This window comes from Balaenoptera musculus, chromosome 3, assembly GCF_009873245.2.
Source record: "Balaenoptera musculus isolate JJ_BM4_2016_0621 chromosome 3, mBalMus1.pri.v3, whole genome shotgun sequence".
Lineage (NCBI taxonomy): Eukaryota > Metazoa > Chordata > Mammalia > Artiodactyla > Balaenopteridae > Balaenoptera > Balaenoptera musculus.
In genome coordinates, this window is record NC_045787.1 from 133,664,926 (window position 1) to 133,691,586 (window position 26,661).

Consider the following 26,661-nt stretch of genomic DNA (forward strand, 5'->3'; position numbering starts at 1 on the left):
AATGGAGAATCTTCTCTACATCAAGCATAGGAAAATGAAAGCATGAGTTTGGATTTGCTCAGAAATAGTTAAACTCTGGGGACAGAAAGAAGCATGAAGTTTCTTCTGTCCCTTTCCTTGGGGCCTCAGCAGAACAATACTTCTCAGCACATAAACACAGATAAAGAAGTGCTTGCTGCTTCTGTGACTTCTGAAATAAAAACAAGTGAAACAGAGAGTCTTCTCCCTCTCCTAAGGAGTAGAACTAAAATCCTGGAAATAGTGTAATCTAGAACCTCAGTGTAATAGAGTTAGCTACACAGTGAAACTCTGTCAAAGGCAGCTCCACCTCCAGCCTCGCCTAAGCAGTTTTTGTTACTGAAAAAGCTTGTTAAAACACACACACACACACCACACACACGCACCACACACACACACCACACACACGCACCACACACACACACACACACACACACACACACACACCACACTATTATATAAAAGTATGGTCCAAGAAATCGACATTCTGATGAGATCCAACATAGGAAAACAGGATAAATCTATTTTGATGAATGTCTCCGATGTAGAGTGTCAACAATAAAACAGACATTTAAAAAATGCCTACAAGTTCTCCCTCCAGCTTTCACACATACCACATCTCTACCCTGTACATTTAGCACACACGTCAAGACTGGTTCACAGTTCAGCAAACCCAGACTTCGAGCCTAAAAGGAAAGGGGTTCTCTAACACCAGCTTAGGGAGAAGTTTCTGCTTGTTTTCCCAATTTAAATATGTGCCTCTTTGGGGTATGAGTGAAGCTCACTGAGGCCAGATCAGTTGGGAGATCACAGAAGCATATAAACAGCACTGACTACTTTAAGTGAAACCATTTTAATAGACAGCTGGTTTAGGACCTAGACAATGGAACACCAAGAAGAAGGCTTATCTTCATCCTCCATAGTAAGTCATGTGTCTGCTTACTGGGAGGAAGGTAGTCTGCTGTGAGAGTGACAAAAACAACAGCGGTTTAAAGAAATCAGTGTGTTCATCAGGAGTAAGGATGGGAGGCCTGTTACAGAGATGGGCAGGAGGGGGAGAGAAAGCATATCAAATATATTATTTAAATAAATGAATTGATGGTGAAGCAAGTTGAGGTTTTAACCTAAGAAACAACAAAAACAACAACAAAATACAATATCAAATAGAAAACGATGTTTACAGTAATCCTGCCAATGCAAATAAATCCCTTAAGGTGGCAGGAATGCTTGTACAGGAAAAAAAGTAAAAGAATAAACAGCACGAACTTCATCTCAACTTTAAAAACCTAGTGAAATTGATAAACAAGTTGTCAAAACTTGACATATTTGGAGCAAATTTATTCTTCTGATATACTAGCCTCCCTTTTCTTAATGTTCTCCTCTAATGAGCATAATGAAAATATCACAATTATTTTTAATACTCTGTTGACTTTCTGATTGAGGGTTTTTTCAAGAATAATTTTTTATAATAACAAAAATGAAGGAAAAAATAGGAATTGTTAAACTTTCACATCCTTACACAACAACAGTGCCAGAAGGTTTGCTGTGAGAGGATTAAATGCCATCAGTTTCAAATGCCCAATTACACATTAACCTATACCATCTTTGAAAAGAAATCAATCAATAGAAAATATCTGCCTTTGTTGCCACTGTTTTAGAAGGCATCTTGTGAATTGTGGTTCATCTCCACTTTTCTAAAATATCACTGGGTCTTAAAAGTTAATTGAAACTTACTATGGATAAAGACCACACAGTAAAACAAAAAATAGACAATGAACTTACACAGGGATCACACTTCAATGGGATGCCAAAAGAAATACAGAGAATTGAGCAGTTTTCTTTGTTTACTTTTCTAATAATTTTAACTCTTTGCGTTCCATGCAAATATAAAATGGGCAAAGAGAATACTTTTGACTTTGGTTCATTAAAATCTGAAAGGTTTTTAGGAACAAAATGTTTTCATTAGGAGTCTTTCTTGGTTTACAAACCAACAATCAGAGCCTTGTCATCATTAATTTAGAAAGACAGAAAAAGAGAATGAAAGGAAAGAAAGAAAGGAAGGAAGAAAGAAAGAAAGAAAAAGGAAGGAAGGAAGGGAGGAAGGAAGAAAGGGAGGGAGGAAGGGAGGGAGGGAGGAAGGAAGGGAGGAAGGAAGGAAAGGAGGAAGGAAGGGAGGAAGGAAGGGAGGAAGGAAGACAGGTAGATAGGTTACCTATAACTAACAAAAACTCCTAATTTTCCATTTAAGTCAAAATAGTAACCTTGAAAATACATCACTCTTTTTTCCAAATACAAAATAAAAGGCCAAACCTAATTTGTCACCTTAAAGAATACATTCATGAATGTACAAAGTATCTCCTTCAACCAGAAGTAAAGTGTCCTATAAATACAGACTGTCAACACGACTTTGGCAGCAAATTACCAAGAATCAAAACTAATAAAAAAAATATGAACACCTACATTATCAACATTCTGTAATATTAATCATTACTTTCGACCACCAAGTTCCACTTCTTGCCATTTAAAAAGAAAGTGTTAGCTAATGCGGTTCGAGAAATTTCCAGTAGGTGAGAGAGCCTTAGTTAAAAATTAATCTGTGCCAAAGAAAACACTACAAATTTGACGTTTCATAAACAATTGTGTCAAACAGCAATCCAAAATTAATAGTGAAATAAAATAAAAAATTATTTTGCTTCAATTAGCAGCTTAGCTACTGGTGAACAAATTACAAATATGTAATTTAAGCTCAGCAGCTAAGCAGGCCTGTTTGCAGAACTGAATTAGGAAAGTTGCAAAGGAATGATATCATATTCAGTATGCTGTTCAGTTACATCACAGCACTGAATAAAAAGAGAATGTGTACCAAAAGCAGTTAGCTTCAGAATGCATCTTTTGTGTCTCAAAGAAATAAAATCTCTCATATTATTCAAACACCAAGATAAAAACTGAATCATTCTAACAATATCATGCAATATTTCTTTTTCTAGCAGTAATAAAAGATATTTCACTCATATGATAACTACATTTACATCTATATTAGTAGATACAACTGGCTTTGTCAACTCAATGCGGTAATAATAGTAATAATAGTAAAATAATAAAAGCAGCTAATTTATTAAGCACTTAATGTATGCTAGTCACTGTTCTAAGCACTTTCCATGTATGAATTCATTTAATTTTCACAACTGAGCTTCCAGGTAGGTGCTACCATTACTTCAATTAGTTTCCAAATGCTTACATATTCTAATAACTAAGACCAACTCATTCTTGCTCAACAACTATATAAACAATTCACCAACATCCAGACCCTCCTTCATTCCTCTCAGCAATATAAGTAAAGACACAAGAACAGACTATCCGTGTAGTCATACAAGTTCGATAAATGCATCACTACTAATACGTTCATTTTTAATGCTGTTCAAACATTCACATGGAAACAGCTCTAGCGTAAATATCCCCGAACAAATGGCTGTATATTATCCAGGAGGGAGCAGTTGGACCGCCAGACTGGGAAAGTACTAGGCCATCTGGCTCCGGCAATCTCTCCAAAACCATCAGCTTTGTTTTCACCCCCAGACTCCAAACAACACATTTTCCACTGTGATGAGTTTACATTTTCCCAAACACAGGTCCTGATCATGCATAAAAATCCCAAACTTCTTCATTCCTCTATGTGCAAGGAAATTCAAATCACCTGCATTTTTGACATGTTACCAAAGAAGAGAGAAAGCTGCTAAAATATGGCTCCTAACTATAAACTTGCCCTGTCATTTTTTGTTTGTTTCCCCAAATATATGAAAGAACCTCTCTGCTGGCCTAGTTGAATTCCTTAGGAACTTATTGATACACTAAGAATGTGTTTATCTACCAATGAAGAACCATGAACAGAAAGGGTTGTTAATCAAATCTACGTAGCTGTGGCAGGATATGATGAAACAATCAATCGGAAAAAGTGCACTTGCATCAATAACTTAAAGTACCGGGAACATCAAAACGAATATATAAAGGTTAGCTGGAAAGAGAACTATGACAGCAGTTCTGATTATTGTACCTTAGACTTCCCACTGTGCTGGGACTTTTTAGGGGTCCCCTCACCATATCACCTACCTTCAAATCCATACACACAAGGATTATGTGACTATTATTTTTCCCTTTCCAAAAAAGAGCTTTGGTTTGGGGGCAGGGAATGTTTTGTTTTTGATAACTTTATGGAATTTGGTACTCTTTCTTTGAATTACAAAAATGTCCCTTTTTTCAAAGCAAGATGGTAAGAGGGCAGGTAAGTTAAAGGTTTTTTTTTTTTTTTTAAAAAAAAAAACTATTTAAAGATAACTCACTGAAGCAATCACAGAATGTAATTATATCTCAAATACTACAGGAAATTCTGAACTGAGGCACATTAAAACTCAGACCTCTCGCACTGAGTTCATTTGAGTTTCTGCAGTAGATACCATTTCTGGATGCAACAGCCATAAACTTCTGGATCCTACAGGCCTTTTTGCATGCTCACTAATGGAATACCAAAAACAGCAATGACAAAAAAAAATAAAAACCTATTTTTAGTCCAGCTAAACTTGGTTTTGCAAAACCCTTCCCAAAAGCAAGCTTCTTATTTTCTAGTTGGTGGACAAATATTTTAAATATAATTATATCCTTAGTGTTTTATAAGAAAAGCATAGGGATAAGAGGGCTCAGATCCTTACACATTCACTTCTAATAAAGCTTTCCCTTTCCTGGTAGAGTCCAAAATTAAGAGTCATTACCCCAAATAGTGTAATGAGACACTTTGTAAAGGTGTGAAATACTGTGTCATACCAATACATCTTGGTTGATTGAGTACATTTCTGTTTGATCTCAATGCTGCTAACTCCACCCAAGATTACGAACATTCTATGAAAATATAAAGTGCACAGCTAGTTTTGAATTTTGCTTGCCAAAGATTCCCTTCAAGTTTTAACCCCAACTTCTGAGTCAAAGATATGACATCACATACATAAAGCTGCATCTCTGATGTGAAAATGTTACGATAAATAAGTACCTAAGAGAAGACACTTGAACTCTGCTTAGATATTCCCACTGAAATTTATGATGTTATTAGAACTCATCACATCACTGAAATTATTCCATTCAGCACTCTAAATATCAAAATCCTGAGTCTATCTACTTCGAAGAATTTCACAGGGGAAAAAAAAGTAACCGTTTAATCGGTCACCTTATGTCAAGACTTACTTCTGATTGAAGGGGTCACTGCACACTTAACTAAAATAAAAAATTTAAGAAACTTAAAAATCAGACTTGGCATTTAATTATCACAGAATAATTTCAAGCTAGATGAGAATCCACTGTTTTACTCATCAAAGCTAAAACGTAATAATTATGTCACAGCTAAGGAAAGTCATGCTCTTCACGCTGATCTGCTTTTTGAAGACTATTGTATTAGCTGTGTACACAAGAAGCTAACCTACTTCCCAAACTCTTACAGCACATAATCAAGGAAAAAGCAACCGGATAACGGGCAGGGATTGCCTTTCAAAGTAAAAGCTACAGAGAAGGCATTAGACAACTATTATGAAAGCAAACAGGTATGCCTGGAAAAATCTTTTTTCTTGATATTTTTAGACTAAGTTCAGATAATTATTACGCCTTTTTTCAGGTCACTCCCCACCAAAATATATAATTGCCTACATTTATAATTTTAACTTTCAGTGAGATGTCACAGTATGGCAAGTAACTCTCTTATACCTGCTATTACTACACTATATCTTATTCTGGTCCCACTCCCACCCCCACCACCAATAGAATTTATGAAACCAAGCAGTCAAAGAATGCCTTAAGCTATAGCTTTTCTTAAGCTCTATGACCTTGTTAGTAAAATGATATTAGATGTATTGCTTTATAAAAATCAAGATTATTCTTCCACCTTAGAAGAGTGTGTAAAGTCAGTTCATCTCACAATGGGAAGATCAATTCTTGTGGCACTTTTGGTTTAAGGGGCCTAAAATAAAGTTTTGAGAGAAGTTATCACGTCAAACATGTCCTAATTTTGTGCTCCTTACAACTGTTCACTTCATAGAGTTGCTGATAATTTAATATTTAAGTGGCCAATGTTTCACAAGCAGACAGGTCTTACATACTGGTTTGTGGGGAGTTTTTATTCTTTAAAAAATAAACTCTAATAAGTACATAAGAAATATGTATTAGAATCATACTTTCCCTCTCCCCCTCCCATCTTTTTTTTCCTCTGATGGGAATGGCAGGAAAAGATACCCAGGGTATCAAAGACAATTTTTTAAAAACAAAACTCCACTTAAGACATTTTTGTTTTGATATCATTTTTTTAAAAAGTTACTGAAATAAGGCTTTTGCATTTTTTGCTTGGCAGGAAAAAAATTTAACAAAATACAGAGCGTCCAAATCAAAGGGAATTATCCTATGTAATGATCAAAACCAGTATAGTAATAATAATAAAAAACAATAATAATACCAAGAGTAAAAGCATAAATGTGTGTTTACTCTGAACAATCAACTAAGAAATAAAACAGATCTTTAAGAAAGTCAAATATTTTAGGCTAATAACTTGAAATAGTTTTCAAGAGATATGTATTTATCATTTTTAAAAATACATGTCATACCCTCATGTTTTTTACTTGGTTCACAATGAAATATGAAGGTAATAATTACAATTAGCTGTTATTAAATTGGTTCTTGCTGAGTAGATTTTAAAACTCTCAACAGCTTATTAACGTGCATTTTGTACAACATATTTAAGCCATGGGTATCTAAAAACAATTTTTAAGTATGCATGTATACTCTAATTTGAAACCTTCCAAGCCAGTATCTATGAAAACTACATCCCTTATTTTAAAGGGAATATTTTAAAATCGCAATCAAGCAAACCAGTTTTAACCCTCTCACTAAATTGGTGGTTAGTACACAATGGGTAACTTTTCTCTTTGTTCTGATTTCTTTTCCCCCACCCAATAAAACTGTCTTCTTTTTTGTCACGAAATCCTCCAACTACCTAACCAGATATTTAATTCCTAAACTTTTCTTAAAATTAAAAAGAAAAATGTTCCTGCCCCTCGTAAAAACGTCAGACCTCTTTTCTGACTCGGCTCATAATTGTATCTTTTAAACCATAACTCAACCTTAATGTATACTGCTTGGCACCCGCGTGTTGGGAGCTTAGAAAATGCCGTCTATGTACCTTTAAGACCACAAGCTCACTCATGCTGCCTGGCTTCTTGCCAAACTTGGAGGCAAAAGCAGGAGGATTTTTACAAAATATCTTCTAACAATTGTAGCTCCGTCTTCCAACACTACCACCACCACCATCTCTCTTTTTTAAAATGTGTAGAGTGGGTCAAGTGCGCTCTCAGACCATCTCACCATTTCTGGGGAAGCTGCCTTTGCCCCTCACCCGCTTCCTCTACCTCTGCCTCCCGGGGGAGGCCCTGATGGTTTGGGTTTCACAAGTTCAGCCCGATCTGCACGAGGGTCTCTGGGCACCTTTGCGCCCCCTGGGCTACCCGGCCGGGTCAAAGGAAGTTCAGTCAATATTCTCCCCACGCAGCACCCCGTAGTCCTTAAATCACAAGGTCTGAATTTCCCTTACAAGAAGGAACCGTCGAGCCATCTCCTCCACGCGGCGAGTCAACGTGCTTTGGGCATTTGGAAGGCTGCGCTGAGAGCGCGGTCCGCCCTGGCATTGAGAGTTCGAGTCCCAGCCCTCCCGCTAAGGAGTAGCCAGCTTCTTGGACTCTCCCAAATTTCGCGGCCGTAGAGTCACCCCGGCGGCGCGAATTTAAGAAACTTACTTGTTTTGTCATGGAGTCAATGAGGCGAACGTAGAAATCCTGCTCCGTCCTTATTCCTGGGGGAGGGGCGGGGGACAGGAGAATTAAGTGAGAGAGGAATCTGCAGGAAACAAAGAATGGGGCTCCAAGGCTGATGGAACTCCGACTGTCCCGGAGAAGCACAGCCAGGACCCCGTTCCCCAGTTCCCGGAGAAGGGCCTCTGGCCCAGCCCGAGCGCATTTGGAAGGCAGCCCCACCCCCAAGCACAGCAGCTGGGAATAAGGCGGACCCCCACCTGGAATCTCTCCCTTCCCATGGCTGGAGTCCCTCTGCGTGCTCTCCGGGAGCCACCAAGGCCCTGATCGCTCTAGCCCCGTGAACTCAAGGGACTTGGGCATGAAGTCTATGCTAAGCGGAGGAACCCGGCCTTAGGAAGGGGAAGAAGAAAGAAAGCAGCCCAGCGGGGGCCAAGGCGCCACACCTGGACCCAGGTACGCGTCCGCTAATGCGGCCGCCCTCGAGCCACTCAGGGCCTCCTCAGGTGAAACCTCTTCAGGCGAAACTTAGGAGAGGCTGGTTGACCCCGAGGATGGCGGACGACTGAGCTTTGCTCCGGGTTCTCGTCCACCTGAAGCTCCCCGAGCCCCTTACCCTCACCCGGAGTCCCGGGGTGCCGGCGCAGACCCGACGGGAGCCTCACCATTGCTGTAGAGGAGCTGGAGCCGGTAGTGAATCCCGTTATTGGTCTTTTCGCTGTTGGCTTCCTGGGTTGCAGCAGGACGCAAAGACACAAGAGACGCAGGAGAGAGGTCGGCGTGAGCTAGTGGACCGACTTCGAGGCAACTTTCCCCAAGCAGGGACCCCCTGGCCTGGGAGACGGACAGGCCCGGGAGCAGCAGAAATTGCGGCCAACTGTGATCCCTCTGCCGCCCTCCCGACCCTTACTGCTCCCTCTAACTTTCTAAAAAATTCCGTGGGGCTCGCACAGGCGATCCCCGTTCGTAGGGCCTGGGGCTCGAGCTTGGGCCAGCAGAGACAGGAGCCACGCGTGGTCGCGCGGTCGAGGGCGGGCTCATCCCCAGCGCCCTTGACTCTGGAGTGCGAAGCCGGGCTCGCCTCTCTCCATCTTTGGGGACTCAGCACGAACTTTTTTGGAGCAGAACCTCAGGAACTAGGAGTCCGGGTTCGCCCAGAACGGGAAGTGGCTTGGGGGACCCCGCGCGGGAGTGTGTTATGGATGCTTTGCACTCGCGAGGAGCTCGCCTCCCGAAGCGCCTGAGCCTGCTCCCCGGCTGGGGGCGAGGGGCAGCCGCGCTGCGCCCACTTACTTTTTCCTTCTCCACGAACCCCACAAGGCTGTCCCTCGATCTCCACGGGCTGGCCCTGTCTGTCGTAGAGGACCAGGACGAAGCGGAAGAAGTTGGATTTCCGCAGATTGGAAGCGGCTGCTTCTCAAAGTGAGCCCGGGCCAGACCCACCCCGCTGCGGCCAAAGACGCACAGTTAGACGGCTCAGCGGGAACAACCGCGACGCTTGTCACCCCTTACACACGCGCGAACCCTCACCCTTCTCTCCCCCAAAACGCCCCTGTGGGCCCCCTACACGCCCCCTCAGGCGCCCCGGGCCCAGCCGGCGACGGGACATGCGCGCTCTCGCCTGGCCATTCCTCCCCGCCGAGGACCTGCGCGCCCCCGAGCCCGACGAGAGGTGTGAAAGTTTTGCTTGGGTTTTGTGCAAGAGACAAAACGCTGTACGCGTTACTCCGACCTGAAGCGCGGTGCGTGGGGAGGAAGAAAAGTAGCGGTGGATGAGGTGACGCGCGATCGTGGGAACAAAGCCGGTTTACAACGTAAAGGGAGGGTGGGCATGGGAGTTGGTTCTCGCCACCCCTTGGCATGTCCCGTGGGCAGGTGAGAATGGATGGGAACACGCTCAGCTCCTCGCTGCAGCAGCCGTCCTCGGGAAACCTCATGTGCCGCCCCCCCCCGCCCCCGGCCAGCCGCGGGTGCCCGGCCTCGGGGAAGCCTCTGTCCCCCCCCCAAATAAAGCATGTGGAGAAAAGGATCTGCGGGTGGAACTCAGAGCAGTCAGGAGTGGTCGCTGGGGGAAAGGGAATTGGGTTTTTTAAAAGACCTGTCCTGACAAAGTTTCGGGGTTCCACAGAAATCCTCACACCTTTCCAGAAATCCTATGGATAAGGGCTGACGGCTGAGCGCGCCCTCCCGGGGGCTGGAGCCTGGGGCGCCAGGGGCGCAGGGCGGCCACTGACAGCCCGACCTCCCGACACATGGGCACGCGCACACACACACACACACACACACACACACGCACGCCCCCCACACACACTTTCGCTTCTAGCCCAGTTACCCAACTCACTCTCACTACCAACCACCCCCATCCTTATTATCATCGGGGATGGGAACAGTGTTGTGGACACTTGTCCCCAGTCCGGAGAAGATGAGATGATGTAATTAGTCATCTTCATTCTTCCCCTTCCGCCCTCTCTGGGCCGGAGAGAGCATGGAGCCACCAGATCTCCCATTCCCCCAAGCCCAGCTGGTGGAAAAAGGGGGGGGGACCATTTCTCACTTGGGAACCAGGAGTCCCCAGAAAGGGTACCGAGGGTGCCCAGGAAAGTTCCCCCAGGTCATCTCCAAAGGCAGTGCCTCTAGGCCATACAGCCTAGCATGCAGGAGCTGAGAGTGGCAGAGGGGCTAGAAGGGGCCATGGTCATAATGGTGGGGAAGACTTTTAGGAGACATCAGAATTAAAGTTAGGAGTTGCTGTTCTTCGGATGGACCAGAAAAACTGAAGCTAAAGGGAGAGGGAGGGAGAACCAGAGAGGAGAAATAAGAGATGATTCTAGGGGGAAATGGAAAGAGAAAAGGGGAGAGAGAAGGAGTTAAGAGAAGGAAAAAGAGGAAAGAGGAAGAAAGGTGAAGAAAGAAGAGGAAGGAAAGAAGGAAGAGGAAGGAAAAGAAAGGGGGAAGAAGAAGGAGGAAAGAAAGGAGGAAGAAAGGAACGAAGAAAGGAAGGAAAGGAAAAGGAGGAAGGAAGGAAGAAAAAGAGAAGGAAGAAAAAGGAAGAAGAAGAAAGGAGAAAGGAAGGAGAAGGAAAGTTTTTTAAAGGGGGGAAGAAAAGAAAGAAGAAGAAAAAAGGAGGAAGGAAAGGAAGAACGAAGGAGAGAAAGGAAGGAGGAAGAAAGAAATAGAGAAGAAAGCAAAGAAAAGAAAGAAGAAGAAAGAAAGAAAAGAAAAAAAAATAGGAAAGGAAAAGGAAGGAAAGAAAGAAAAGACAGGCGGCCTGAAAAGAAACAGCAATCACAGAAAAACACAGATCCAACATCATACTGGTGAGACGCCTCTTCAGGCTTAAAACAAAATGAAAACAGTCACAGACCAGGCAGGGAAAAGTGCCGGTAAAGCGCGGGCTCCTCGCAGGCAGTCCTGGCTCTGCGGCCGCAGGCAACCAAGACAGAGCGGCCGGGGAGCGCGGAGCCCGGAGACGAGCAGAGCCGAGCGGCAGACGCACGAGCGCGGCCCGGCCCCGGGCGGCGGCTTCCGCTACCACCTCCGGCTCTGCTGCTCGCGGCTTGCCTCCCCGGCCGCGGTCCCGAGCGGTACTCACCTCTGCGTCGCCGTGTTGGCGTCCAGCACCCCGGCGCCCTGCATCCACGTCCGCACCGCGTTCCTGCCGCTGCCCAGCGGCTCTTCCTTCATGCTGCTTCCACTCCGTTGGATGCTTTCCTGAATCCCAAACATGAAAACAACCTTTTCTTGTGGAAAATCTCCTCCCCCTTGAAAATTTGAAAAAAAAAAAAAAAAAAAAAAGGAAAGAAAAACGCCAGTCAGAGATTTTTTTTTTTTTTTTGAGTCGTTGAACTCGCGCTAGAAGATCAAGGCGGGCTGGAAAGCAAATTTTTAAAAATGTAAACCTTCGCTCAAAACTGAGCGATAACCCGAAGGAAAAAAAAAAGGAGAGAAAAAAGGAAGGGAAAATCCAACAAAAAGACCAAAATTTAAAAAACAGAGATGTATGCTTGGCTGTTGGGGGTTGTTTGGTTGGTTAATTTTTGGTTTGGGTGCTCTTTTTTTTTCTTTTTTTTTTGTAATGATCACAGGCCGGTGGAGGACAGGAGGGGCTGGAGTTTCCTTTTGTAGAGGTACCGTTCACTTGAAGAAGCAGGAAGAAAAAAAAAAAACCCTGATGGCAATTTAAGAAACAATAGACTCAACTCGCCTGCCGGCTTTGCTACTTCAAGTGTCATTTTCCACTACCAGGCAAGTTTTTCCTCTCTCTCTCTCTCTCTTTTTTTTTTTCCTCCTTCTCTCCCAACCAAAGATGTTTCTTTCCCTTCAGTGCGTATAGATGAGGAGGACGCTGGTTGCCCTAGACAGATACACCAGAGAGGGAGAGTGGGGTGGGGGGAAGGGGGAGGGGGGTAGGGAAAACAGAGAGGAAAGGAGAGAGAGGAGAGGGAGAGAGAGAGGTGGACCCTGCTGAATGGAGATTCTGTTTTCTCCTTGCTAAAACAGAAGTGATTTGCAGGCTTTCCCTATGGAATCCAGTTTGACTCTCCCCAAAGCTAAACACAAGCACACTAACCCCAAAGGGAGGAGGCGGGGCCCGCGCGCAAGGGCCCGCCCCTTCATTTGCATAACGCCATCCTTCCGCCTCGCCGCAGCCAATCGCGGCGCAGGAGCCTGGGGCTCTCAGCGCAGGGCCACGCCCCCTCATTAACATCCCTCTCCGGCTGGCGCAGGGGAGCTGGCCAAAGTTCCTCGCAAAGTGGCGCGCGAAGGATCGCTTAGTGCCCGTGTCCGAGCTGGAGAGGAGCGGGGCTGAGCTGGGCAGAGCCGGGCAGGAGAAGGGAGGCAGAAGGAAGGGGAGGAGGATATTCTTCTCAGGGATTTGAGCTGGGGTCTGCATCCCGGCCACTGCAGTCCGTTAAGCATCCTCGCCGAGCCCTGAGCGCGCTCGAGGCGCACAGGCTGCGCCCTCCCGGGGTCGTGTCCTGCTCCGCTGTTCTGGGACGTCGGGGGCAAAAGTGGAGGAGACGGGAGAGCCCGGGCAGAAGCAGCAGGACGCGCATGCCAGGCGCCCACCTCTTCGCTTGAGGAGGGGTGGTGGGTTGGAAAAATGGGTGTGTGAGATCGGCGCTGGGAGCTCGCGGACGGCACTGCCTCCACGCTGGGAGGGAGGGGTGGACCCTGGGCCCCGGCAAGCAAGGCGCCGTGGATCCCCAGGGAGTGGGGGACCCGGGCTCTGCCCCTAGTCAAGCCACTGAAACACCTCTCGTTCCGCCGCTAGCCTGGAGACCGCCGGCGTTAGGCACCGTCCTCACATGCTCACTTCTCTGGAGCATCCCGCGGGATAGGTAAACCACCGTTTACCTAACGAATGCTCGCACTGGAGCTGTGCCAGGCTGCGTTTTAAAATTTGCTCGGATTCAATCCCCACCCCCTCATCCCCCCCCCAAATTTTTTTCCTTAGAGTAACTACCAAAGCAAAAACAACGTCTCTGATTAGTTATCTGGTGTAGAGTTTCTCTCTTCCTCATTCTTTCTGTTATGGGGGCTTAAAATGGGGGGCTTGAACAAACCTTCCCCCAACTTCGGCCTCTGCCACCTGTCAAGAAAGAGAGAGATTGGGGGGAAGGGAATGAAGGGAGGGAGAGAGGAAGAAGGGAGGAAGGAAGGGAAGACGAAATGATCTCCTTCCTCAGACCTTTCAACATAACGCTTGTGGCTGGCAAAGGAAATAGCTAGATGTTTCTGGGTAACGTGCCCATCATTTTTTAGCAGGCTGTAACCTCTAATAAGCACATGGTGAACTTCTGTTTCATTGCCCTCAAAGGAACTCCCTGACTGCAGCCAAGTCTGCTAAGGGCTCCTTCGGGGAAATTGTCTGCCAGAAATCCAGGTCCCCTTTCTGCCGGCCTTTCTTGGCCCTTTGATTTAGGGAGCTCGTGGGGTCAGTGATGGAAAAGTACACATGCCCATGTTGAATGGAATGGAGACAGGCAGAAGTTAAACTTAGTACTCTTGGCAGAGCAGGAAAGTGGGAGCCACTTCCAGATTCGTAACCTAGTTGAAAGACTGTGTTTCAGGCCTGAGGATACATGGCCACTGTCTTCAACACTGCTTTATCTCTTGTGCACAAAGCCTGCCCAGTCTCATACCATTTAATTTGGACCACTTCATGTGCTGAGCTCTTCCTCCCTGGTACCAGAATTAATGCCATTTCCTCCAAGATGCTCTCGAAGAGATCTGTTTGATCCATCAGGATCCCCACACCACCCACCAGAGTTCCTGGCACACAGTAGATGTTCATGAGGGACGTTGGTGGAAACACTGGAAGGACTATAGGTTTGTGAAGAGGGGAAGGGGAAGCCGGACATCTCCATCTCTATAGAACTTAAGTGCACATTGAATCTTGGCCTGCTGAAATTTCCCAAAGCTCCAAGTTTAACCTCCAAGGCCCAAAGGGTCCCCAGAGCCAATCCCTTCCCCTTCCTGGACCATCCCCTGCCTTCTCTGAGGGGCTCCTTCAGAGAAGGGGGACCAGGAAGCAGAGGCCACCCTCCTATCAAAGAGTCCCAGGGAGCACGGCGTAAGACCGAGATCTCCCTCTCTTTAATTGCCTGAGCCTCCATTTCACTCTCCAGTAAACAGTGTTAGGACTCCCAAGTTGAGTCTGGTGAGGTACATACCCCAGTGATGGGGATGATGGGGCATCAGTCACTGCCAAAGGTGACAGAGAAAGGAGAGACACAGCCACTCTGAGGACCAGCATCAGTGGAGTAACACAACAGCTGGATTTCTAGGGGGTCAAGCAAATCTAGAAGCACTCTGCAAATGACGTGTTTGTGGAGGGGCCTGAAGCTGCGTGATCCAAAGAAACTGGCCCAGAGAAAGAAGCTTCAGCAGCCCGTTCCCGCCCCAGAGCCAGTATCTCCAGGAACTAAATAAGAGGAAGGCAGCCTCCACATCCACCAGGCCATGGGGAAAAAAAAGGGGGCAGGTATCTTTTGCTACGACCAAGTCCATTTGGCTATGCAGAGGCAGCAGATGCTTCACCTGGGATGGTGAGTGTACTTTATTTTAATCAAGCAGAGTGTACTCGTAGTTTTTCTTCTGGGCATCCTTGTGCTTTCAACCTTGCTCTTACCAGTAAGAAATGTTTAATAAGAGAGAAGGTGGAAAAGAGACGAAGAGGGTGATAGAAAACTGGGAACAACACCCAGGCCAGCAGAATGGTACCTTTTTGTGGATTTCCTCTGGTGATAATGAACTAGCACTGGCAGTTTTAAACTTTGAAAAATCCCTTAAACGCTTTTCAGTCTTCCCTCATGTAAGGTTTGCACCACCTGCAGAAAGCAAAACATGTGTGTACAGGGGTGACTATAAAGTATGTACTGAGACTGTCTTCATCCTTTTTACATTATAGTCACATCCTCTGTGGAGAGACAAACTTGTATGTATAGCATTGCCCAGGCTTTATAGCATATCTGTGATATGACTTTAGGGTAACTTATAACGGGAATCACTTATAAGGTAAACCCTGCTTATCGGCTTAATCAAATGGGGGAAGGAGGAATTTTGTTAGAAATGCAGATTTCCAGGCCTTGTCCAGACCTGCAGAATTAGGGAGGAAGAAGTAGGGAGTAGGGGTAAAGAACACGTGCATGAGGAAAATATACAGCAGAATGATTTATAGTGGAAGGAGCAATTGGAAAGGCTTGATATTTCCCCTGGAGTGAAGACTCCCTCGGGGCTTCTCAGAGTTTCTTCCCTGCTGGTGGGCGCGGTTTAGCGTCCACCCACTTCCTCTCAGTTGCTCGCAACAGTAGACAAGGCTGCCCAGCCCTCGGGGTCTCCCCGCGCTGGGGGCAACTCAGGCCCTGTGAGCAGCCCTTCTCCCCACCCCGGCCTTTGAAACCCTCTCACTCTTGGCTATCCCGACCCTCTTAAGGCACAAAGAGATCAATTCCGCTCCTGACGAGCGTCAGTCGCCGCGGTGACTTCCGGGGAGAGCAAATGGAAACACACCCGCCCCCAAAAGAGCGGAGACAAGACAACACTGCCCAGCTAAGACTAGGGGGACGTCCCAGGGAAAGAGGGCATCTTCTCCGCTAGTCCGCCCCCAGGAGGCCAGACTTGGGACCCGTCATTTAGAAAATTCCCTCGTTTCGGTCCCCCTTGTGAAGACACGCCCCGAAGGGCCGCCTGTCTGGGAAATGCCCCCTGCCTTTTGCCGCTAGCCAGGACCACCAGAGTGAAACCGGAGGAAGACGCCTCCTCCAAAGCTGGAGAAGAAGGGAAGGGGAAGATGGGGCGATGAAGGCCAAAGGCGCAAAGTCCTGCCGCACGCGGCCGGCTCCGAAGGCGTCCCTCCACGGCCTGGAGTCACGGGCAAGGTTGGACAGAGCCAAGGCACTGCCCCAAGAGGAGAGGGATGGGTGGGTGGAGGGTGGTGGCCCGGGGCCCTGGGAAAGAGAGGACCTGAGCGGGGCGCAGCTCCGCAGCGGCCCCTGAGCAGCACCCAGACGCCGGCGGGGGTGGTCAAACAACGGATCCCGGTCGCCCGCGGCAAAACCCTGCCCCTGCCCTCCTAATACCTCTACCCGTTGCGCTCAGGAATGCGCAGGAGCAGGAGGCCACGGTTCCACCGGAATCCATCTGTCCTCCCTCCTTGCTCTCAGTCCTCTGGCAAGCGGCAAAGGGAAGGGGGCATTTCCCTGGACCATGAACCCTGATTCCGACCCCAGCGCTGCAGAGAAGCCCCGGTTTGCCCAGTCTGGCTGATACTTCCAGACCCTGGGAGCGTGCCTCTTCCCACAGCACGACAGGGAAACTGAGGCCTAGAGAGGGACAAAGTCACCCACAGAGAGCTAGGAGGTAGAAATCAGGCAAATAACACCGCTGGGGCTCTGGCTTGGGAGCGCTTAGTCTGCCTGGGACGAGGGCTTGAGGCCAGGGGTTCGAAAAACCTTTCCCAGATCGAGCCTGCAGACTCTCGGGTTTCCTCTGGGGGGTCCCCAGATAAGAATAGATCCCATTTGTTGAAGGTTTTATGGGCATAAACTCACTGAATTCCCACAACAGACAAACAAGGCAGGTAAGATCACCCCTATTTTACAGGTGAGAAAACTGACGCTCTGTGATTAAAATGAAACTTGTCCACAGCCGCACTGCTAATAAACTCGCCGAGCCGAAATTTCTCCAGAGCCTATGTGTGCTCTGAACCTTGGATCCAAACCACTCACCCAGCTTCGGCGCTTATCTCCCCATTCGCCTTGGTGCTTGCCCCCCATGGCTCGAAGATCCCTTTAGCTCTCGGCCTGTAGGTATCCTGGATGACAAAGGAGCGTGGGCGCAAGTTGTCCCCCGAAGGCAGGCAGCAGAGAGGAGGGTAAACGGTTCTGAAAAGCCTAATACGCGGACTGTATGCGCATTCCAGCGTCAGATACAGATGCCCCGTCTCTCGGGGCCGCCAGCGGCAGGGCGCGCTAGGGTCTGCCAGCTCCAGCCCTGGCTCTGCCACATTTGTTATGTGACCTCCAGTCAGCCGCTTCTCCCCAGCCCTAGCTGAAGTTTTAGAGCTCCAGGCGCAAGCAACGTCGCCTAATTGAAATAGGCTAAATAAAAGACTGGGGATGCCAGGGACGCCCATCAGAGGGCAGAAATCTGGACACCTGTGGATGCTGTATGGAGGAAGGCCACATGGCCTTGGAATGACCATAGCTAAACGCTGAAGTTACTCTGTGCAGAGAGAACACAGTTACGGGCACTGCCAGAAAGGTCCCAGTCCGAGGCTGCCCCAGGGCGCGACCTTCCCCTCCCCTGACCCTTCCCCACAGTCCTCCAGCCCGCGGGATTGGAGTCTGACCAGGCTGATTGATTCTGGAGCCTGAATGGCCCTCGCCCCGCTAAGGAGACTCCAGGGGGGGGAGAACAGGGTTGCCGGGCTGTTTGGAAATTAGCATCCCTTCAGAAGTGCAATCCGAAAGAAGGAAGTTGAGGCCTCGAGGATTGGAGCGGGAGGGAAGGAGAAGGCCTGTTTGCTTAGAGGAAAGTAGAAGGAGGAGGAGTTAGCAGACAAGCTCGAGGTGCCCAGTCACAAGTTCTCGAGTGTGTTTTCTTTAAGGTGCAATTCACTGGGTTTTACGCACCGCTCCGCGCTTGGAGGTCTTTGCTGGATGTGTGTGATGTGAGTGTGCAAATGTTTGTACAAACGAAGAGTGGTTGCATATTGTGGGTCTGTGAATACGAGTGTGTGGCAGTGAGTGACATCGCGCACTTGGGTGCATGTGTGCGCGTGTGCTTGAGGGATTGTTGCACACAAATGTGAGTACACGAGTGCATGTGTATAGTGTGTGCATGTGTCACGTGTAGACATTCCTCGTTTAGGTGAGTGGGTGTGCATGTGTGTGCAAAAGCATGGTACACGTGTCTGAGCCTGAGCTCCTATGTGATTCGTGTGTCCATAAGTGCATGTGAAACCCAGCGAAGTAGTCCCCAAGATCTCAGGTCCATCGAGGAAAGGTGCAGGCAGGCTGCGGACTGAGCGCCCCACGGCAGGCGTGGAAACTGTGGCTCCTTTGGCCTGCAGGTAGCAGGAGGTCGCCCACGGGGCGCAGGACCGCCCAGAGGCTACAGGTTAGCGCCCAGCTCGGCTCCAGGCGGGCGAGGCAGGTTCCGCCGGGGTCCACAAAGTATCCGGAATGCGCGCGCACTGATCCCTGCTGGACAGTTCCGCGTCTTAATTGTTCTCGCGGACACTTTTGATTATTGATGCCGTGTGTCCTAGAAGAGACTGCTTCGTTATCTGCGTATTTTATCTTTATCACCGTCATTATTTGGTGGCTGTATGAAGATGGTGCCAAGCCCACCAAGACCGCCGTGCCCCGCCTCCCGAGGCTGCCCTGGGCGCGCAGTGACCCGCGGGTGCCCGAATCTTCCCTTTACGTGGAGCCACAGCGCCACCTCGCGACCACCCTGCCTCCCTCCCGTCACTGCCGCCCAAGGCAGAGCCTTTCCTGGTCCAGACCCCCAAGTTCCCACTACTGGTTTCCTTTCGCTTTTCATTCCTCTTGCCCTCACTAGAACGTTCCACTTCGCCAGAGCCTAGAGTTCCTCCAAACACACCTTTGCCGCCGCACCTTTGTACAGGAGCGGAACGCCTACACCCTTCTCCACTGGAGAAGCTCTCTCCCTTGCCATCAGCGGCTCAAGCTCACCTCCTCCGAGAAACTTTCCAAACCCATATAGGCAGTCACTCGCCTTTTCCTGATTCGCCTAATGCTCATATCATATTGGACAGGAAATATCCTTTAAATGTCTCCCCGTCCTCCGTAATCAGGGAGCTCCTCGACAATGTCTTGGTTGCTTATACCAACGACAATGACAAAAATGACAGTAAAAGCTAGTTTACTGAGCGCATACCATGGAGCGTCTTATGCATGTACTGTTCTAACACTTGACTTTCATTATCTCATTTAATTTACCAGGAAAACCATGAAGTAAGCATCACATAATTTCCCAGTTTTCAGTGAAGCTAGAGTTCCTGTCCAAGGCGCACTGAAGATCCCAAACCAAGTTTGCTGGTCTGATGCCAGAACCCACTTTTCTTAACCTCTGTGCCTTGCAATTTATTCAGCTCTATATCCACAGGCTTTAAGACAGGACCAGGCACAGAGTGGGCATTCATATATTTATGAATAAAAGAACCACTGCCAATTTAAATTCTTTCCTCTCCAGGACAGTTGGATTAGAAAAACACTGCAATTATCAGATACCTTGTTGAAATGTTACCACGATGATTTATCCCAAAAGGATTCCACTGTTAACTAGATAGGTGACCTTGGTCAAGTCATTTCATCCTTTCCTTGTTTGTAAAAGTAGGTTTGCTGTGAGGAATAAGTGAGGGGAAAATAAAGTATTTGGTATAGCCCCTGGTACTGTAGTCATATTCAATAAAAGTTTGCTATTTATATAATCAGAATGATAGTTTAGAAACTAAGCACAAAACACAAAATCGACTTACCCTATTCACAGAGAATTCATGGTACTCTGTATAAAAATCTCACTATTATCTTCATTTTCATCTTGAACATAAAATACGTAATAAAATATGTTTGGTTTATTGTGGTTGGGTGTTAACGTTAACCCTGCACTGTTATAGATTTTAAGGGGTGGGGGGAAGATATAACTAAACAGCAATCAGCAGACTTGACTCTCACCCTTTCCTTTTGCTTTGTAGGTTTTTACCAAGAAGGATTTAAAGAAAGACTATAAAGTGCTTATTATTCTGGAAAGTACAAAACTCTTTTTTTAATTTTGGGGACGTTCTGGGCTAGTTTTTCCCCCCACTTGAAACACTTTGTTGCTAGTAATACACTAAAAGTTTAAAAATATGTATCTAAGCAAATAATTGTACCCAAATAAAAGAAACAAATGAAGCTTGTTTAAACATATTCCAGACCTTCAGACATTTCCCAAAAGGCTAAGTTTTAAAGGCTCAGGGTGCCCTTTGTAGCGGACCCATTAAACAATTACTCTTATTAGCAATTTAAGTGAATATGAACGTTTCTGTCTGATCAGGCTCTAACTTTTTACTGTCAAATTATTTTAGAAAGACTCTATTGATTGGTATAATATGTCAAAGAATGATTTCTCCTAAAGAAATGAGTCTAATAAAATCCACAAAAGGCATAAATGTGTCTCCCCATTAGCTGGCCCACAATGAATTTCTAGAAACTTCATCCCAGCCCCACATTTAGTTTAGTTTATTTGTACCTGCTTCCTATCTATGCAATACTAACGTATGAAGATGAGAAATGGATTCAGGAAATTTTACCTGCCTAAAATTAATGTGTTAAGAGATTTTGTTATATAGCTGACAGTATTTTATTACCCCTGATGGGGATTTGATTCATGCTGATGGTGTGAGATGCTGGCTTTTGACATTTGGGTCACGTGCTGGGGGCGGTGGGTCCTGTTCTGTTTATTTTCTTTTTTTTATTCCTAGTATGGTAGCCGTTAGAGATGCTCACCAAATTATGTTTTTCTTCTTCCAGGTGCAGAGTAAGATAAAGCATTCTGATCCTTCTGCATTTAGCTGTGACCTTGTAATTGCTTTGACAAATGAGGAATTAGCAGTATGTGTTATTTATAGGCAGAAGCTTAAGAACCAGTGTGCAATTCACCAAATCCCCTTCCCTGTCACAGCTGCTGGCCACCCCCAGATGGAGTTTCGCTCCACCTGCCACTCTTTGCAAAAAGTGAAGAGCCTCCAACCCACAGTGGACTTTTAACATGAATGGGAAATAATCTTTTGTTACTGTGTGTCCCAGAGATTTTTTACTGCAGCAAATCCGAGCCTCTCCTGACTAATATGCCTAGGAAGGTAGCTTACCTTTCTTTCTTTTGCGGACAATGTGAAAATTCCCCTAGGATGAAAAGTACACTTCCACTTCTAATTAAAGAATAATCAGATAATGAAATTATTCAATGAGAAATTGGTATCTTATTTTCTTACTCAACTCATACATTTCCTGTGGATAAAACATCATTTTGAAAATTCTGAAATGGGGAAACAATTGATTTTAGATATGCAGAAAAGGAATCTCAAAATCATTGCTAGACCTTCACAAGAATTTCCAGTGGGCCCTTTGTCCACTTGCAGGTACACAATGTAGGGAATTTCATAGGTTCTGATTAGAAGAGTTTTATTAGCAATTGTATGAGGGAACAGAGAAACATTTCTTCCTCCATTGGGTTCATCTCTATAATTTCAGGTTGGGGAAAGGGAAAAAATACTTGACTTATCAACTTGTGTTAAGGAACATGATCTAGGGCAAATCAATTAACTTTTCCAGACCTTACTTTCTTCATCTGGAAAATAAGAGTGTTGGACAAGACCATCTTAGGATGCCATCCAGTTCTACTAAATTAGAACTCCAAGATACTTGGGTGATTTCAGTTTTAGGAATCAATGCTACAGTAGTACAGAATCCTGTTTCTATCTCAGCACTATTTTGTGAGACATTTGTATTTTTTTCATACTGAACCCCAACTTAAAGCTACTGCTTTAAAAAGATAGATAGTGCTTCTTTTCTTAACCTCACATTTTTTAAATGTAGGAATCTGCTAGAAAATTGGACCATATAGATTTGGGGCCATGTAAAATGCTTTTCATCTTCTAGCCAAGAGGAACATTCTGCTTTTTACTGGAGAGCTCTTCTCTTCAGGTTTCATGAGCAGATCACCGAAGGAAATTTCTCGTGAATTTTCAGGAAATTTTTGTGAGAAAATACTGATCGTAACAAGTGCTGTAGGGTGAAATCATTACTATCTGTTCTTTATCCTCTGTGGTATGACTTATTACCAGAAGCAATACTATTACCTTCCTTTGGGTAATAGTTTACAACTGAGAAGGAGGTTTCACATGAGTTATTGTCTTGACTCCTCTCAACAAACCATGCAAGTGACATTTCTCCCCCATTTCACAAGGGAGGAGCTGGGTTGAGATTGCCCTTGCCCCGTGGCTAGTAAGCGGCCAGGCCTGGCTGTAACCCAAGAGCCACAGCTGCCCATGAAATTAAGAAACTGTCTGCAACTCTACCAGGGAATAGAAAGTGTTGAAACCAGGGCACAGGGTACTACTTACAGAAAGATGAAGGATGCTTTCTGTTACACACATTATTGCTGTGAGCTGATTCCTGGTTTCTGTCTCCTCTGGTACCCCCCAAATTACAGTCCTCTGCTTGTAGTTAGGTGTGGTCATCTGACCTACTTGAGCCAGAGCATTTATTTAGAAGTGAGAGGACCCAGAGTAGTCACTCCCCTCAACCAGAGGTATTACCAAGGGTAGATCCCAGTTGGGGTCCTGCTGTCCATGATCACAATGAGCAGAGGTCTTTGCCAATACCCAATAGATTTCATGTAAGCAAGTGATTTAAGCCACGGGGATTTGGGGTTCGCTTATTGCAGCTTAGCTTAGCCTGTCCTGACTGGTACAGTTTCCTAATTCAAATATAACTTTTTGTAAAAGAAAACTATCTCTGTGGGGTGGTCTTTGTAAACTTGAGTCATATACAGTCAGCCCTCCGTATCCCTGCTCTGGATCCAAGGTTGGTTGAATCCACTGGATATGGAACCCTGTGGATACGGAGGGCTGACTGGACTACACCATTTTACATAAGGGACTTGAACGTCCTTGGATTCTTCTATTTGTGGAGTCCTGGAACCCATCCCCCTCGGATACCAAGGACGACTGTACACATACCTTAAAAAGAAAATATTCTCCTGGATCCCTCATGTTTTTATTTAAATTAATTTTACTATCTTACTTAAATATGCACAAGCATAAAACTAGGGATAAATTCTTTATGCATATGGCACAAACAACTGTGAAAACAAATTATAAAAATAATGAAAAACACCACAAAAGCAAAGATTTATAAATGAACAATAATAAAATGCTGGAAAACATTGTTTTGTGGAAACTAAATTGCCACTCAAATGTCAAGATGGTTCTGAGTTCAAAAAAGTAGGTTCTTTGAGGCTGGTATGTCTGTATAATTATGTCTGGCGTAATGTCTCAATTCTTCTACCATTTTTCTCTTTTTTTTGAACCACCATAAAGCATTCCTTAATACATGTGGTATAGGAAAAGCTTAAAGGAGTTATTTCAGTAGCAAATCCACCTCTGTCCCTTTCTTGCCAGCTTATGGCAATAAAGAATCACTGTTGGCACCAATAAACACAAACTTAAATGTGAGATTAAAAATTTTATGTCAGTACTTGGTTTTATGGAAATTACCCAGATAAGTCTGACTATGCTTAACTTTTTTTTTTTTTTAAAGATATTAGCCATGTATTTCTTCTTTTCAGGTCTTTAAAAAAATTTTTTTTTTTATATTTATTTTTGGCTGTGTTGGATCTTCGTTTCTGTGCGAGGGCTTTCTCTAGTTGCGGCAAGCGGGGGCCACTCTTCATCACGGTGCGCGGGCCTCTCACTATCGCGGCCTCTCCTGTTGCGGAGCACAGGCTCCAGACGCGCAGGCTCAGTAGTTGTGGCTCAAGGGCCCAGTTGCTCCGCGGCATGTGGGATCTTCCCAGACCAGGGCCTGAACCCATGTCCCCTGCATTGGCAGGCAGACTCTCAACCACTGCGCCACCAGGGAAGAAGCCCTATACTTAACTTTTTAATAGTATCATTGAAATGAAAGCCCTGAGCTTTTAAATTCCTGTCAAAATCTAAGAAACTTCCCACTCTCCAAAATATTTGTATATGCCACTGAACTCTACACTTAAAAATGGCTGAAGTGGTACATGTTATGTGTATTTTACCACAATTTTAAAAAAGTTTTTTTCAGAGAGACTAGTGCAAGATTCAGAGCAAGATATCCTGACTATCAAATCCCCACTCCCACTTTTGATGCTGAGCAACCTTGAGGCAAGTTGCTTAACCTCTCTGAACCTCAGGTACCTCATCCAAAGTAGTACTGTACTCATTAAACAGTTGTTTGAGGAACAACGAAGATAGAGTAAATGGAAGAGTCTAGCACAGTACCAGTCTGTGGCGAACTGCTATGTGTTTCCTCCTGGGCCATTGCCAAGACTGCATTTCTCAGCTTCCCTAGCAGCTAGTATGGTTCCAACTGAGCTCTGGCCAATAAAATGTAGGTGGAATTGATGGAAGCCATTTCCAAATATAGTTTATAAAAACCTCCCACAGAATCTTCCACCCTTCTTCCCCTTCTGTGAGCTGAATCAGAGAATCCAAGAGAAGATTCCAATGCTATAAGGCAGGGCTTAACAAACTTTTTCTGTAAAGTGCTGAGAGTCAATATTTAGGGTTCATGGGCTATATACTCCCTCTGTCACAAGTACTCACTCTGCCGTCGTAGTGTGACAGCAGCTACAAAACAGGTGATACATACAAATGGATGTGGCTGTGTTCCAATAAAATTTTATTCACAAAAAAAGTATTCAAATTGACCCACGAGCCAAGTTTGCTGACCCCGGCTCTGGGATGTTAGAATCACAGGGTCAAAGGCATCTGGGTCCCTAAAACTGCGTGAGGAAATGCACTTTAATACAAGCAAGAAATAAACTTATGTTAACTCATAAGAGATTTTAGAGTTTGTCAGTGTTAGCCTACTCTGACATTTGGAGGAGGTCATGGAGAAGCGTGACCTCCTGTTGACCCTCGAGCTGATAAGGGCAATGTGAGGCTCCTAGCCCCCCTCACCTGTCCCTGGAATGTACATTCTGCCCACCGTTCCCACAGTGGGAGGTGTTTCAAGGACGCAGTCTTGAGAAAACATGTGTTGTTGGGACCATCTGGACAGGATACGTGACTGAATCCCATTATCCCAAATCTACCTAAACTTTTAAGATTCAGACGGGCACGTGCAGAGATCTACTCATCTTGCAGCTACCCAAGACAAGCCTCGTATGTAAGTTCTCTGCTTATCAAACCTGCCACCTACAAATCTGGAGTGGTCTGCCTCTTTCTTCGGCTCTCCTTGCCCTCCGTGTACAGGGGCCAGATTTCACCCGGGAAACTCCTGAGGTTTTAAACCAACTGATATCATACCCAACCACATAAGTCCCTCTTCTGCCCTATGTTCCTTTGAAGACAGGGACTGTGGGTTATTCATCTGTCACAAAGCCTTCCCATACATATTAGTGAAATAAAAAACACCATCAAATAGATAATCATGTGCATGGGGAAATTAAGATGCAACAGCTATGACATTCAAAGTCATCTGTCCCCTCTCTCTCCCATCACCCTATTCCTGGACACATATTAGTGTTGTTTGTGCCCCATCCCAGAAAACCAGAGACACATTTGGGAGACAGTTTGCTTGGGTAAAGTGAACAGAGCTTGGTTAATTGGTTCATTTTATGTGAACAGTTGCTCCCTCTTACAATAAGTAAGCCCCTGGAACACAGTGCAAGTCAGCTTCCGTTGTGGCTTGGCTATGATGTAATAGCATGTGATAGCCTGTCACCTACAAACCTGCCGATACCACACATTGTAGTTTGGTACTTTTACCCCTAATTATGGTGAGGGAGCCTGAGACTGCAGGAGATTAAAAAAACATTTCCAAAATCCTATGCTGGCCACACCAGAAACCCAGGCCTGTGTGAATCCCAAGCATCATGCTACCCACAGTTGGATTCTGAAACCTCTGGAATCATCCACCTTCCCTACTGGAAATGTATTTGTTGGGGAACAATTAACCCTCGGGATGAGTAATTTGTCACCACTATGTGTGAGTATCAAATTTTCCCATTAAAAGAGGAAAATGAGAAAAATATGTCCTAGATAACACAGAGAAAAATGCTTCATTGTCTTAATTGCCTTTCTATTTCAATCAAGGAAGGCATTTAATTATTTCTGAACTAGATTCAAAACTCTCTCTCAAGAATATTACTCTCCCCAGGTGAGTTAACCAAATCTGTGCAAAACATTTCTCGTGTCTGAATATTAAAATCAAACATTTATTGAGCACTTTTTATATGCCAATGACTAAATTCCTTCCACTTATGACCTCATTTTTTCCTCAGAGCACGCCCATGAGGTGGAAACAGTCCTTATTCTTCTCTGACAAGTGAGGAAACTGAGGCAGAGAAAGAAGAGAGCGTTTGTGTAAGTTCCAAAGGCCGTAAGTGGTGAATCAACATTCAGTCCCAGTCCCCCCTCCAGACCACACTGCCCCTCCCCAACTCTGCCCTGCTGACTCTAAAGAGAGAGATGTGCTTTCCCCTTTGAGATTCCAATTTCTGAGTAAATGTGCAAAAACCAATGTGGAAGAAATCACCCACG

At 45.6% G+C, this 26,661-nt stretch overlaps 1 protein-coding gene across 1 annotated transcript in view; it reads right to left on the minus strand.

Annotated features, from left to right (window-relative positions):
* Positions 1-11,576, minus strand: part of EBF1 (EBF transcription factor 1) — a 392,957-nt gene extending 381,381 nt beyond the window's left edge. Inside the window, 6 exon segments of the mRNA XM_036848092.1 lie at positions 7,836-7,891; positions 8,516-8,579; positions 9,144-9,180; positions 9,182-9,257; positions 9,260-9,297; positions 11,443-11,576. Coding sequence (XP_036703987.1) covers positions 7,836-7,891; positions 8,516-8,579; positions 9,144-9,180; positions 9,182-9,257; positions 9,260-9,297; positions 11,443-11,576 — 405 coding nt within the window.
* Positions 11,577-26,661: the final 15,085 nt, after the last annotated feature.